The sequence below is a fragment of the Brassica rapa genome, chromosome A09 (genome assembly GCF_000309985.2).
Source record: "Brassica rapa cultivar Chiifu-401-42 chromosome A09, CAAS_Brap_v3.01, whole genome shotgun sequence".
NCBI lineage: Eukaryota > Viridiplantae > Streptophyta > Magnoliopsida > Brassicales > Brassicaceae > Brassica > Brassica rapa.
This window is the reverse complement of record NC_024803.2, coordinates 11,430,851-11,447,297: the sequence shown is the minus strand read 5'-3', so window position 1 is coordinate 11,447,297 and position 16,447 is coordinate 11,430,851. Positions and strand designations below refer to the sequence as shown.

The window sequence follows — 16,447 nt, the reverse complement described above, 5'->3', positions numbered from 1 at the left end:
AAATTTTATAATTTTTTTTTGAAATTTTTTTTTCGAATTTTTTTTTTATTTTTTTTTTCAAATTTTCTTTTTATAATTTAAAAATACTTTTTGAAACTGTTTTTAAAATTTTTATTTTTATTTTAGTATTTATTTTTTATAAAATTTTAAACCCTAATTCCAAAACCCCACCCCCTTAACTCTAAACCCTAAGGTTTGGATTAATTAACCCAAGGGGTATAAGTGTATATTTACCTCTTTAATGAAACCTATTTTTGTGACTTTGAGCCTTGAATGCTACTTTGGGAACAAAAACTTGGTTTGGTGTTATCCTAGTCTTTTTCTCTTAGATTTATTGCTTTCAAAATTGAAGGTCTTAAAAATAAATATATAAGTGTATTTTTTCATCTTAAAAATATCTTAAAACTGCATAGATTTTATTATTATTATTATTTGCTTGTTTCTATTTATTATACTTTTAAGGAATCTAAACTATGTCTTTTTATATAAAAATTAAAAATATGTATTTTTATATAAAAATTAAAAATAGATTTATGAATGTGTGTTTTTCTTATGTGTTCATTTCTATATAGTATATATGCTCTAAAAATAAAAAATAATTAACTTATACAACTAAATTTTCTCTTCCTCAACCAAATTGTTCAGCGAGCTAGATTTTATTTCTAATTCGAATTTTTGGGTAATTCATTTGGATTTTGTTTGTTTTTAACACTTGTCAAATATCAATTACATTATTACATAATCATTTTTTACGTTAACATAACCTCTATTTATATTACATATGATGATCTACTATTTATAACATATATGATACAGATCAACAACTTCATGTACGACGATTCCATGAATGATGTAGCTGAATGATGTAGCTCTACCCGTACATTCGGATCGACGGACGGTTCTACATGTACGACGTGCTCGATGGACAATCTCTCTTTGCAGCACACGGCCACAACAAACGACTTTGCTTGCAAAACTCTATCGATAAGCATATTTCATCCTATAATTTGCAAGAAAATGCATTTTCAAGAAAGCGAAACTCAAACCTAACGTAAAAGCTTTTAAACATTGACCATCAGCCTAGTGTTGAAGTTTTTCTTTGTTTATATATCTTTCTCTTTTTGATGTTTTGTTTCCGATAAAAGTGAGTTTCTAACTCATTTTTTTGGATTAATAAGTTTTGAATTAGTTTCAACTATATTTTGGATCCGAGTGTTATCTCCTCATATCATCGCCTTTTCAATTCGTGTTGATGGCAGAGTAATTTCTTCGTCGTTTATTCATGTTTCTTACTATTGACCTAAGTATAGCTTTGAGACGGGCTTCCATCATGGAAAATGATTTGAGGATGCAAGCTCATATATAAGGTTTGATTTCTTTTAGAAATACAAGATGTATAAATGGTGAGAGACGAGCTTTGCCAATCTCATCTTCTAATTTCCTCTTTGAGATTTTCATGAAAATGAAATTGGACCAACAAAAAATGAAAGTTATTCCTCACTGTTGTATTATACTTTTCTGAACACTACTAAAGTCAATTTTTAGCAAAAAAAAAAAAAACTACTAGGCCAATTAAAAGAAATGATAAGGACCTAAAAACTGAATTGTTATTTTTATATAATATATGATTAGGAACCTGCTTGCTTAGTATAATACAAATGTATTTCAATCACGTATCTCTCCATATATGCTACTTTGCTTGTTAATGGAACTTCACTAAAAAGTCTTAATTTTAAATGTAAAAAAGCTATAAAAAATCGCCTCTAGTCCTATAAAATTCGTTGTTAGTTAAAATATGTTAAACTGGTAAAATAAATTTTTTATTTACTTAATAATTTACTTAATAAACAGATAAATTTTTAAATAAAATTTCAGCAATTAACTATCCACAAAAAAAATTGTTTCATAATGTTGAGTTTTATATCAGTAAGACACACTTACAAATAATTTTGATAAAATATATAAGACACACTTACAAATAATTTTGATAAAATATATATTATATATTTATACCAAATTTCAGAAACATAAATAAAAATGAGTTATTATTATATTTCAAAAATCTTGACAAAAAATTACTTTATGGTTGATGTACAAGTTATTAGTTATTATAATATTTAAAAAATATTGCCTAAAATATAAATTTATAAAAGTATATACTCCCTCCGTTTCATTAAAATAGAAGTTTTAGAAAAAAAATTGTTTCACAAAGATAAAATTTTGATGTTTTCTATACAAAAATTGTAAATTTTAATAAAATTAATTGAATTTATTGAAATATTAGTTAAAAAATAATGACACATAATCAAATCACTTCTCAAATAATTTATAGGAGATATGTTTTTTTACTTGATTTTTCAATGAAAAGATATCATATTTTGTTTGCTATCCACAAATATAAGACTGCCTTAAGATTTCTTTTAGTTTCAGAAGGTGTCATGGAAAATCTCAGAATGTTCGCTAGTGGTTGCATATGAGTTCTTTCTCTTTGAAATTCAGATTATGTTCTTCACATGTCTAACTTTTTTATTACATAAGTCGAGTTAAATTAAGGACCATATTTCAAAACTTAATGATTTGCCTTTAAGAACCACACTTTTGCAGAGCCTTTAACAACGCCAATGGCTTTCGTATTTCATCCTTACTGAAGATTGTGCATGTAATTCTCATGTCCGTGTCCGACAGTCGCTCATGCAGATCCGCCCATCCTAGGTACCAACTTCGCTCTCTTTAGGCATGTGGACCCACCATGTTCTGACAGTCGGGGTCGTTAATTTTCAGAGCATAGAAATAATTTTTGATTGTTCCTTCAATCATTTCATGAACTTTCTCCGTGTTTTGGTATCACTAACATAGTTTCACGAATCATTTTTTGGTAGGTCACTTATCCGTCCAATATTCCAACTAATCATGTTTAACTCTGAAGTTTTTCCTATATAAGCGACCAAAAAAATAAATGCACTTTTGTGACATAGAAATAAAAAAATTAGACTAATATACCATTACTTGATAAAAATAAAATATTAAGATTATATCATATTTATCATATTATTGTATGGTATGTCAACTAGAGTTTATGTTTTTACAGTTACAATTTTTACGTGTTATTTCATCAAATATGCAGAATATTTATCAAGTGCAAGAGAGACTAAACGAATATAACAGATTATTTTTATTATAAAACATTAAATTTGGAAATTTAAACATTTTCAACTATAATAAACTGAAGTATGACACTTTAAGTAATAACTATATTATTTCAAATAATAATTATATTAAGAGACAGATAAATAAGTACCATTTCAAGGAGAATTTTTTAAAATTTTAACAATTAAATATAATACTAAGTTATCAAAATTCAATAACTAAACCTATTATATTTTAAAAATCATACAATTTTACTCCAAACAAAATTAAGTGTGTTTATTAAAAAAATAAACAAACCAAACTACTCAACATATTAATAAAATCAGATATTTAAAACAAAAAAAAATATTTTAGTAAATTAATTTTGTAAAAATATTTATGCTATTTCAAAGTCTAGGCGAAGATCTAGTTTTATAGTTATAATAAAATATCTTTAGATTAAAGATCTGACTTATTTACATGTTGTAGTTGCGTGTGCGGATACATGAGTTTGCATATACGGGTAGTTTCAAGTGTTATTAAGCAATATGTACAAATGACATATCGTTAACAATATATGCGTATACAGAATACTTATATATGACTGGTTGACTAATAGATACAATATCAATTTAATAATAAATTAACAATAAAAATATCAAAATTATATTATTATAATAAAATAATATTAAATTAATATAATGAATAATAATATTACATTTATTAAAAAGTAGTTTAGATAAACTTTAAATTTTTAATAAATAATTTTATTCTCTATGAAGATTAATATTTTATTTAGAAATATTTTGTTTGATTTACATTTGTATATTAATGATTAATATTTTACAAAATAATTTTGTTTAAAGCTCTTATAATATAAATTATGAAATTTTTTAGTCAGTAGAAAATATAAAAGATATTTTTATATTTTTATTATAATATTTGAACTTTAATTTAATATTTATTTTAATTTTTGAAAATATTTTTTTAAAGAATGGTTTTATTATTCCATTGCGCCCAGCAAACGTTAGATGGAACGAACTTTTAATTTTGAGAGTTAAGCGGTATGAATCGGTTTACCATATTTTGTGATTATTGTAAATCACTAATAAACCACTATCACCCATAAAGATATGTTTTCCGATGGTAGGGTAAAACAATCACCCTAAGCTGTTGTGTTGTTGTGTGTTGTTGTTTCTTGCAGTCACAACTGGAGATGCTATATAATGTCATAAAATGGATTGTCTGAGAGTGTTTTTGATTGTTTGGAGATTGAGACATATTAATTAAGGATCCTAAGACACTTCTTTATTAATATTTTTTATTTCAGTACTTGAATGGATTGAATTATCATGTTCACATGTTGTTGTGCTTGTTTTACATCTGGCGCTTGCAAAATAGTTAATTATGTACTGATGGGTTTTTGGGGTTTTCCTTGATTTATCCAGGTCCATTAGAATTTGGTTAGAAACAGAGGATGCTCTGTTTTGTTCTTCATGTATTTGTTGTATGTATCAGCTTTGATGTATGATCCTAATTGCTTGGCATAAGGACCTTTCTAAAAAACATTTAATCACATAGCTTTTATCTCTGAACGAACGGAGAAGAAACTGAAACATAAATTGCAGTAGATCAAGACTTTGCACACATCAGCCAAAGATGATTGGCTAAGCAAGCAAATTCTTTTTTTCTAGATACAAATAATTCTTAACTTAATGCATATGTAGCCAAAGACGATTGGCTTCACAAACAAATTATTTTTCCTAGATACAATACTTATTCTTAAATTGATGCATATGGAAGCAAAATGAGAAAAGGGAGCCAACTTCTGTTGTAAAGAAGCATATAAAGGATCCATCATCGCTCGGTACAAGAACCGGTTACTTACCAAATTCAAGCAAACCGGTGCCCTTGAATTTCTCTTCCATCAATCCATCGATTCGAGCTACCATCTCTGGAGTCAGGTAGTTCTGCCAGTCTCCTACATTTCCCTTCCTGAAGTAGGCACTAGTCTTATATATACAAGGACGATCCTCTCGGTCTTTCTCCCCTTTGTTGGGTTCAAGATTCTTCAACGTCTCGAAACTGCAAAGACTCACAACTTTCTCAACAACCTCTTCCTTCTCTTCCTCAGCTGTGAATCCATAACCCATAAACTCAGCCAGTTTCTTCACATACGGCAAAGGATCAGATCTCATTTTCTCATACTTGAGGAACAAGATCTGATTTGGATTTTCTTGGTGAGCTTTCCAATACGACAAGACATGATCCAGATAAGGACCATAGCCGGAAAGACCTCGACAGAACATATCAAAAGACTCCTCAAGACTATTGAGAGGGCCATTGTCTACCTTTTGCTTTTGGAAGAAAGTCCACATGGAGATGAAAGTGTCTTTTGGGTCTCTCCAGATGTAAACCATCTTGCAACCTGACTTGGAAATCGACTCGGGTAATAACCCGTGAGGCAGATGAGTGGCAAATAGAGTGTTCTCTTTGTCCTTTAGAACATCAATATCAGGGAAGAAAGGGAACTCCATCTCAATGAAAGGAACAAGCTCGTGAGGGTTACGTTTCAGGAGAGAGTTTGAGGAATCGTCGAAGCGAGAGCGGTTGGCTATAGCGGAAGTGAGAGCTTTGAGCCATGTGGTTCCTGTCTTTGGGTAGCTACAGACAAGGAAGTCAATGGGTCGCGCTTGGAAGAACTCTTGCGCGTGGAGACAGCCTTCAAGGAGAAGCTGAATAAACCAGTGACCACCGTATTCAATCAAGGGAGCTTTAGGTCTCCAGCCTTTCTCATGAGGAAACGTAGCGATCAGGTCTTGGTACCGTTTCTTATTCTTCCCAAACTCTGTCTCGGTCTGGTCGTGCATGGATGAGTTCGTGTCGATTGCTGACTCCATTGGAGATATAGAAAGAGGGTATGAGATGGTATTATTCTTTGTTTGGACAGATGAGATTGGGTTTTATAATGAAGCTACGTAACACTGTGTATGATTACGTATCATGGAGCAAGGGTATTCAACCACTAGCTTCCGTGAAATATTTTTGTCTTTGCTGTCAACTCATCGTATACGACCAATTACTCGACTATAAGCTTCCGTCAAAGCCGGGGAGGCTTGAGTCCCACAAACCACTGCGCGGTGCTCCTCTTCATCAGACTGACGGCAGATCTCGAAGCATCACCAGTTCAGTTCCGAGTTACTTCGGTATCATTTCACTTCCTTCATACCGAAAAGTGATGCTCTCCTCACCTCCGTTAATCATCGACCGTGCTTCATTTCCTCTCCGTCGGAGCTTTGCCGGCGACTTCGTATCCTTCGTATTCCGTGCCAGAATGACAGCGTCTCCTGAGGTATCAATTGATTATGTTTGGGCCTGGCCCATGTGTGTTTTTGAACCTGTCAGCCCAAGATATTGGAAAAGACCCAGATATGTAGAAGAAAGAGTTATCCAACGATTAAGATTAGCTAGTGGTGGGGTCAGTTTGAGTTCCTGTGATTTCAACAGGATCTATCCTTCTCGTATTACACGATCATATTTATCCTTTGGGAAAGTTTTACCGGTGGGTTCACCGGGATTGGTTATCCTTCGTTCCTCCTCCTCGGTTTCATTGTCGTTGCCGAGTGTTTGCTTCAGTTCCCTCATCGGTTTGTCATCTTGCGTAGCGATCTCCACGGGATCTGAAGATGCAACCGAGACTACTTCGGTAGTTCTCGTAGATGAGGTCTGGACCTCAACGTCACATTCTGTGACTATTTTCCAGTTGTCCGACTTTGTCGTGAAGGCTCACTCGACGCATTCAAGCTTCGTCTCGAATTCGCTGTTATCTTCGGTTGAAGACTTATCTTTCTTAGACTATTTATGTGGTGTATGTTATGTTTATGGCCAAAGAGGATGTATAATTCCCTCTTGTTATTGTAGTGAAAAAGTTTGATTATGAATGAAAGTAAGTTTGTGTTCAAAAAAAAAAAAAGCTTCCGTCAAAGACTTGTTGTCTTTGCTGTCAACACAACGTATCCGATCAACCACTCGACTAGAATCTTCCGTCAAAGACTTTTTGTCATTGCTTTCTAGTCATCGTATCCGATTTGAGACAAACTCATAACAGGAAACTAACTTATTTCATAATATTATTGAATTTCAATAGTTAAATACGAATAAAAATGAATATCTAACATTTTCTTTAATTTGCATGGAAAACTTTAAACATATAAACTGAAACAGCTGGAGTATCAAACACTAAAGAGAAACTAATTTACATGAAACAAAAAATGCTCGACGGTTCTTGGTCTTCGATAAGTTTTGGCAAAGGTGGAAAGGCAGAGATGAAGCCACGTTGAAACTTCTCCTCACCACACAAAATTTCAACGTCGAAATTTCTTGCATGGAGTTTGGATTCCTTACGGAAGCTCCTCGTTGATCGATGCCCTGACAATACTCAAGGTCGAAATTTCTTTGCATGGAGTTTAATGGTGAGACTTTCACCAGTCCCTTTTGATCTGAGATGTAGCCAATATGTCTTTTTAGTAATTATTTCTGGTGTCATCATTGTTACACTTTTACCATAGTTCATGACGGCCATCCGGGCTCAAGCTCCTAAAGCATGATTAGTGGGAGTTTTTAGGGTGGGGTTCTTAGCAGAATATAAGAAGCTCACGCTAATCATGCTGTTGCAAGACACTTCAGAGCCATATACAGTGTCAAGATTAAAATGATCTTTATCTTTTTGTATTGGGGTTTGACTTGGGTTTTGAAAGGTACGGGCTTTAAAATCACTTGTAAAATATTCAGCTTTGAGCCAATCAATATAATATAAAGTTAACAAAAAGATACTCATGAAGTACGGTGTACGCATAGTACACAATATAACATGGGAAAAACACATGCATTTTACAAATGTTTCAAATAGTATTCATAAGTTGTACTGATGCTGGTGACAAAAAAAAAAGTTGTACTTGATGCTTGCGTTGTAAATTATAACAAACGGCGGCGCCTTAGCGTTGGAAGTGAGTGAAGTTACAGCGTATATGCGATGGGATACGCGTAGGACGGTATTTGTTGTCAAGCCACACAGCCGTTCCTTTTGCCTCCAAAATAGCCTGCTTTGTTAATCATATATAATAAGGATTCGAATCAGAAAACAATGAAAAATCTACAGAAGAACTTAAATAATAGCAACAATATTAACCTCTTGATTAGGAATTTTAAAAATGAACTGGTCAAAATAAATGCGCGCCACATATACGTTTGGCTGAATGAGTTTATTATTCAGTATATGAAGAGTATTTATACAAGAATACAAGTAGGGCTACTAGAACTAATAAGTATTTACAAAGAGATCCTTTAGTATAATCTATTTACTTAACATGCCCCCTCAAGATGGTGGTGCTGTAGTAACACCAATCTTGGACCTTGACACTTGAAAAGGAGCTCTTTGCAGTGGTTTCGTGAGACCATCGGCGAGTTGATCGTGCGTCGAAACATGAGTAACACGGAGGAGTCCGTGCTGGATCTGGCCACGGACGAAGTGGTAGTCGAGTGCAATGTGTTTCATACGTGTATGGAAGACCGGATTAGCACAGAGATAGGTCGCTCCAATGTTGTCGCAATACACGGTGGGAACTGTGTTGATTCGAAAACCAAGTTCTGTTAGCAGAGAAGCAATCCATCGAAGTTCGGAAGCGGTATTAGCAACAGCACGGTACTCTGCTTCCGTTGAAGAGCGCGCCACCCCTTTCTGCTTTTTCGAAGACCAGGAGATCGGCTGAGAACCGAGGAAGATAATGTAAGCATTTGTAGACACATAATCATCTGAGTCACCAGCCCAGTCCGAATCGGAGAACGCATGAAGAGTAGGGGAAGACTGTTTTCGAATGTAAATTCCATGATTCAGAGTTCCCGATAGATAGCGAAGAACACGCTTAGCTGCTTGCCAATGCTCCGTAGTTGGGCAATGCATGAATTGGGAAAGCTTGTTAACGGCATAAGACACATCAGGGCGAGTCAGGGCTAAGTACTGAAGACTTCCAACAATGCTGCGATATTCTTTTGGATCAGAGAGGGGTGAACCTGCTTTTAGCGTGAGCTTAGGATGAGCAGCAAGAGGAGTAGGAACAGGCTTAGTGTTGAGCATATTTGCTTTCACTAGAAGATCGGTAATGTACTTCCGTTGCTTGAGGTGGAGACCTTGTGGTGTTCTTATCGTTTCGATGCCGAGAAAGTAACTCAGATTTCCCATATCTTTTATAGAGAACCGAGTGGAGAGAGAGGTGATGACGTTTTGCACAGCACCAGAGTCATTTCCTGTCACCAGAATATCATCAACATAAACAAGTACATAGACCAGCTTCGAGTTTTGCTTATAGATAAAAAGAGATGTATCAGCTAACGAGTTCGTGAACCCAGACTGCAGGAGATAGTCTTTCAGTTCCGAGTACCAAGCACGGGGTGCTTGCTTCAAACCATAAAGAGCTTTCCGGAGCCGACATACGTGACCAGGCCGATCAGAGTCTGTGAAACCTGGAGGTTGCGACATGAAGACCTCCTCCTTTAGGTGACCCTGCAGAAAGGCAGTGTTGACATCTATTTGGCGAACAGGCCAGTCGTGGTTAACAGCCAGGCCAAGAACAATACGGATGGTGGTTGACTTGATGACCGGGCTGAAAGTATCCTCATAATCAATACCTTGCTGCTGATGATAACCTTTCGCAACTATGCGAGCTTTGTATCGATCAATGCTACCATCAGGGTTATACTTAATGGTAAACACCCAACGGCACCCAACAACATTCATCTTTGCAGAAACTTCAACTAAATCCCAAGTATAGTTCTCTGTAGTAGAGTTAAATTCTCTGGACATTGCATCACGCCAGTGCTTGTGTTTCATAGCCTGTTGCCAGGTAGAAGGGATCCAATGTGGATCAGATTGAAGGTTTGCAGTAAGATTGTACCGTGTGACTGGTTTGGTGATGTTGTTCCTCGAGCGTGTTGTCATGGAGTGTCGAGGGTTGACTTGCTGCGGCTGTGCGACAACAGGTTCAACAACTGTAGGCTCTGGAGGAGATGCATTAGAGTGAGCATCAGACGATGAGGACGTTGCTGGCGTTGGAGTCGCAACTGGAGATGGCATAGGGACCGCAGGTGTTGAATCGCAGCTCGTGGGTTCGGTGTTCATAGTCGCAGCCGGAGATTGTACGAGTGGCAGTGTTAGGGGGATAGTGGTAAATGGTGGGGACATATAGGGTTCTTGATGATCAGCGGGCTCACTGGGGGTTGGCTTGGTCATGGTAGGGAATGGATATTCAGTCTCATTGAACCGAACATGACGGGAGATATAAATGCGGCCAGAGGTAGGTTCAAGGCATTGATAAGCACTCTGAGACAAAGAATAGCCAACAAACAGACATGGCAGAGAGCGATCTTGGAGTTTGTTTGGGGCATAAGGGCGAAGCCATGGGAAACAGAGGCAGCCGAACGTGCGGAGCTTTTGATAGTTTGGTGGTGTTTGAAAAAGTTTCTGGAAAGGTGAGGTGTGTGAGAGGATAGGTGTGGGTAAGCGATTGATTAAGAACACAGCTGTGGCAAAGGCAAAAGGCCAGTATATGAGAGGCATCTTGGCGGCTGAAAGAAGGGAGAGGCCAGTTTCAACTATATGGCGGTGCTTTCGCTCGGAAAGGCCATTGTGTTGGGGTGTATGGGGAGGTGTGGTGAGATGGGATATGCCATGATTAGCAAGGAACTGACGAAGGGCAATAAACTCCCCGCCATTGTCAGAATAAAGATTGCAGATTTTGTGTTTGAACTTGGTTTCAGCGATGGGTTTGAAGGTTTCGAAGATGGCTTTGACATCAGACTTTTTGGTGAGGGGAAAGAGCCATGTGTACCTAGTGAAGTGGTCAACTAGGACAAGATAGTAGCGATAATTTTGTGGTGATAAGATAGGAGATTGCCAGACATCTGTGAAGATATATTCAAGAGGATGAGAAGAGGCAATGGAACTTTGATGAAAAGGAAGTTTCTGAGTTTTATTAAGCAAACAATCGTTGCAAGGAGAAACAGAAGTAGAGTTTGTGAAACATGGTAAAGAGAATTGAGAAACAACAGCTTTTAAAATAGAAGAAGATGGGTGGCCGAGTCTCTTATGCCATTGAGCAAAGCTAGTTTTGGTGTTTGGGTAGGTAACATGGGAGGCTGTAGGCTGGGAAAGGGACACTGGCCACTCATACAAATCATTCTTCGTGCGACCTTGAAGCAACCGGACCCCCGTGCTGAGATCCTTCCCCTGAAAGGAAGCAGGAAAGAATTCCACAGAGACTTGATTAGCATTGCAAAGACGATATACGGAAATCAGGTTTTTGTTTACACTTGGGACACATAAGATATCTTGAAGCTTAAGTGATTTCAAAAGTGCAGGAAGTGAAGCAGAACCGATATGAGAGATTTTCAAACCTGTACCGTCAGCAATGGCAACTTCATCAGCACCCGTGTATGGCTGATGTAAAGCGAGATTGTTCAAGTCGGAGGTGAGATGGTGGGTTGCACCACTGTCCAAGAGCCAAGCGTTTGGATTGTAGAGTGTGGTTTGCGCTGCATTAGCGCGAGGTTGCATTGTCATCTGGTGAGAACCGCCACCATGGAGCTGAGGACACCGTCGCGCACTATGTCCGAAGACACTGCAGATCTGACACTTCCCCTGATAACCGCGCGAGGTGTTCTGTTGCTGTGTTGAGGAAACCAATTGTTGCTGCTGCCAGGTTTGGTTTCCACGGTAGCCTCCACGGCGCGAGTTGTTGTTGTTGTAATTGCCACGGTTTTGATTGAAGGAGCCTCTGTGATTGGTGAAGTTTGCTGTAACGGGAGCAGGAGACACAGGAGAGACAATGCTTTGGAGTTTTGCTTCTTGATTAAGAAGCTTCTCATGGATCTCAGGTAGAGACGGAGGAGTTTCACGACCATCAATCTGATCAACAATGGTCTTGTACTCCTCTGGAAGACCATCGAGTACAAAGTCAATTTGATCTTCATGATCAAGTGCCTTGCCAAGCAAGGCGAGTTCATCAAAACGAGTGGTAAGGCCTTGAAAATACTCGTTGATTGATTTGTTCCCTTTCTTCCAGTTCTGGATTTGTTGACGGATCTGCTTGACATGGGCTCTGCTCGGTTTTGCGTAGGTCATTGTAAGAGTTTGCCAAACTTCAGACGCAGTCGACGCAGTAGACAGGATGGGTTGGATCGTTGTGGTGATTGCTCCAAGCAAAGCACTGTAGATCAAGCGGTCTTGTCTTTTCCAGAGTGTGTATGCCGGATTGGTTGTGATGCCATCATCAGTGGTGATCGTCGCCGGAGGCACAATGATAGATCCCTCGATATGGCCATTTAGATCATAGCCATCAAGCAGAGCGTGGACTTGTCTACTCCACATCAGAAAGTTGGAGCTCGTAAGCTTTGTCACGTTTGTCATATTGACATTGAGGATGGAGGTAGTTGCTGAGACAGCAATGGTTTCAGTAGTTGATGCCGGCGAGTTTGCAGACATGGTGGGATGAGAGAAAAAAAAAAAATTTGAAAAAGAAGATGGCGGCTTTAGATTAGGTTTACTCAAGCTCTGATACCATATACGTTTGGCTGAATGAGTTTATTATTCAGTATATGAAGAGTATTTATACAAGAATACAAGTAGGGCTACTAGAACTAATAAGTATTTACAAAGAGATCCTTTAGTATAATCTATTTACTTAACACCACAGATGTCCCCGTTATCCCCGTTTTCACCACAAACTTGCAACCACTCTGTTAAAAGAATTTCTATAAAACATTGACAAAATAATATGTGACAAATATTCAATGAGAAACGGGTCAAAATTTCACGTAGAGTGAAATGAACTTAATGGTTAAATCGGACACTGCCAACGCTTCACCAGAACAGGACACTTCTTCACAGTTGATACCGTTACTTTCCATAAATTCGTGTCGACCTTAGTATGATAATGTTTTAAAAAACAAAAACCGATAAGAATGAGATGTTTAGTAAGAACAGAGCTCAACTCTATACGATGATTTATCATAGTTTGAAGCAAAAATATTTGCTACCCAATTAAACTAACCGTGTTGGCAGTAGTTTGCGTAAACAGCATTGTTCACAACACCAAACTGATCCAATTCATAATCGCAATTACTTTAAGTTCAATCTCATGGAATCTACTCATTCTGCCAAACAAAAAATTTGGTGATGATATTCGGGTTCCTACAAATTTCAAGATTAGTTTGGCCTTGGCCTGAGATATGAAATTCAGAGAGATGTATGGCAGTATGTGTACTCATTTCGTCCTTTCTGTTCTACACAAGCATGACGTTTGAAGGTATTTTCGCCCCAAAGAGGTACCCCCCCCCCCCACAACCCCCATATCCTTATATAATCTACAAATTGCATAAAACACGCTCAATTCAACACCTAGACTTCATGTGTCATCATAACAAATTTAGCAAAAAAATTCCCGATCGAAGTTTGAAGTGTGCATTTTGCTAATTCCACACTCGTTTTTTGGTCAGCATGATTCCACACTCTTATAACACCCGTTTTATCCTCTTAAGAAAACGGAAGAAAACACATTTAAAATTCACTATCTGAAATAAATTACATCAAAAAGTCTGAAAAAAAGAATCACGATAATCTCAAAAACACCAAATCATACACATATTCATTTACTTGTTTGACTGACCTGAAAAAACGAGAAAGATAGGTAGATAACAAGACAGTTATTCAGTGAGGATGAAATGCTATACATGTATGTCCAAAGACTGTGACGTAGCACTTTGATCCGATAAGCTAGTTATGATATGAATAAACATCATGACACAATATGTCACACATAATAATCAATGTGCTGATAATACATAAGCTTGTTTATTCATCACGTATTTTCTTCGTACATACATATATAACATACTGACCGTCCATGGCTAATGGGTCTCCCACGTCTACTCACTTGGTCTGTTGGCCTCATCTTGTACGATGGTCGCTGTACGATGGTCGGTGCGATAATTTTTTTGGAAGTCTGAAAGTCTTATTTACTGACCATGCAATCACCACATGGTCTTCTTCCATGTTTTGGCTCACACACACAATATTATGAATTACTTTCCAATATGTCACACATTCTTTTACTATTATAGCTTAGGTACGTTTAACTTTGGAGTTCTATCTCGACAAATAACTGGAAAGATCAGTGCAATTTGGTGAGATAGGTAGCCAAATAATTCTATAAAAAAATTCAACATACACCATACACCAGAATGTTACAATTAACTCCCTTTCACCGAGCGCAACGAGGACGTTAGCCCTAGGATTGTAACCCATGTTATTGTGAGCCACACAAGACTACATACTCGTCTGGATTAGGTTCTGATATCACTTGTAACACCCCAACTGCATATGGCTATCGAATCTTCCATGCCCGCTCTGTCGGTCTGTGGATCCCATCCCGTCTGACAGTCGATGCGTTAATTTTTCGAAATCCTGAAAATTTGTTTATTGATCAACATGACATTTATCCGTATTTTGCTTCATTCACTCAGTATCGAAGATGACTTTCCAATAGGTCATTTATCTTTCTACTATTCTAGATTAAGCATACATAATTTTGGTGTTCTTTCTGAACAAATGACTGATAAGATAAATATACTTTGGAAACATACGTAGAAATTTAAATTATTCTACTGAGTTTTTCACCGCATGTTACAATATATTTAAGGATATAATAAGTATGCATAGTACATAATTTTTTCCATGTACAGTACTTTCGTATTCTTCTCATATACGTCGACGCTACAATTAAAATACATAGTTATTCCCTGTACTCTCCTAACTAATGCATGATAAAAAAAATGCTTCCTTATATCCACGCAATCTACACACAAAATGTCTGATAGTGCAAAGAAAGGATTTTTCCGAATATACATTGCTACTCCATCCCTCGGGCTCCTGCCGAGAATAGATCATCAACCTTAGTGTTGTGTTGTTGCCTAAAAGAGAACTTGGTGAGTCGGTGTCAAGTGTATACCATGAAAAACTATCTCCCATGCATGATGCATCAAAACCTTTTTCTAACTAAAGCACTAAAAACTGTAACGACCTTGTTTAATCAAACTGGCTTTGTTTTCTTTCATTAATTAACCTTTAAGAAAACAAAGCTATACACATGTTTATTTATTGTGTGTCGTCTCTGCATGTGTGCTCATGTGCTGCATATATAATTTTATATAGAGACCAAAGCTGTAATCAACGCTGTCATCACCATCTTCATTCCTACCAATTGCCTCTTCTCTAGCTTCTCTCTTAGAAACTCTCCTAAAAATTATCACCTCCCCTTCTGATATTTGTCCTCAAATCATCATTCTTTATCTCCAATGGGTTTATTAACTGTAACCGACACTACCTTACCGAAACAGGAAGAGACCGTGACAGAATCAATTACAGAATTCGAGAGGAATCAAAAACGGTACCAAGAACTCATCGCCACCTTTCCTCACGAGAAAGGCTGGAGACCAAAAAATCCCTTGATCAAGTACGGTGGTCACTGGCTGATAAAGCCTCGCATTGAAGGCTGCCTTTACGCGCAAGAGTTCTTCCAAGCACGACCTAGTGACTTACTCCTCTGCAGCTATCCAAAGACAGGTACCACTTGGCTCAAAGCCCTCATTTTCGCAATCTCCAATCGGTCTCGCTTCAACGATTCAACAAACCCTCTCTTAAAACGTAATCCTCACGAGCTTGTTCCTTATATTGAGATCGAATTCGCTTTCTTCCTTCACATTGATGTTATCAATAACAAAGAGAACACTCTGTTTGCCACTCATCTCCCGCACGGATTATTACCCGAGTCGGTTTCAAGATCTAGTTGTACAATGGTTTACATCTGGAGAGACCCTAAAGACACTTTCGTCTCCATGTGGATTTTCTATAAGAAGCAAAAGACACAGGATGGCCCTCTCAATAGTCTTGAGGAGTCTTTTGATATGTTTTGTCGAGGTTTATCTAGCAACGGTCCTTATCTTTTTTTTTTTTTTGATAAAAGATATTCTATTTAAAGCATAAGAGTGCAAATGTTACAGGCTACTACCAGTGGGCCAACAGACCCAAAAGCATGAAACAAGATAGAACATTATAGAACCCAATCTCAACTGAGGAGAGTGAAAGAGACCGGTAATCAGTTCGTAGGAGAGTTAGAGAACCACATTTGGAGTAGAGCTGAAGCCTGAGCTGGTTGAGCGGATCGGAGAGAGGCGATTCTTCGTCTGATGGTGTGATCTATCTCAGAGATGA

General features: G+C 37.2%; 2 protein-coding genes and 1 pseudogene across 2 annotated transcripts; 1 reads left to right on the top strand and 2 right to left on the bottom strand.

Annotated features, from left to right (window-relative positions):
• Positions 1-4,681: 4,681 nt before the first annotated feature.
• On the bottom strand, positions 4,682-6,205 carry LOC103838628 (cytosolic sulfotransferase 18). The gene has a single exon (XM_009115079.3). It carries the CDS (start codon positions 6,024-6,026, stop codon positions 5,007-5,009), a length of 1,020 nt encoding a protein of 339 aa, XP_009113327.1. The 5' UTR covers positions 6,027-6,205; the 3' UTR covers positions 4,682-5,006.
• A 6,776-nt stretch (positions 6,206-12,981) lies between these two features.
• LOC103838627 lies at positions 12,982-13,331 on the bottom strand (annotated as a pseudogene).
• A 2,200-nt stretch (positions 13,332-15,531) lies between these two features.
• Positions 15,532-16,292, top strand: LOC103838772 (cytosolic sulfotransferase 18). Its single transcript, XM_033278298.1, has 2 exons — positions 15,532-16,153; positions 16,237-16,292. Exons 1-2 carry the CDS (start codon positions 15,532-15,534, stop codon positions 16,290-16,292), a joined length of 678 nt encoding a protein of 225 aa, XP_033134189.1.
• Positions 16,293-16,447: the final 155 nt, after the last annotated feature.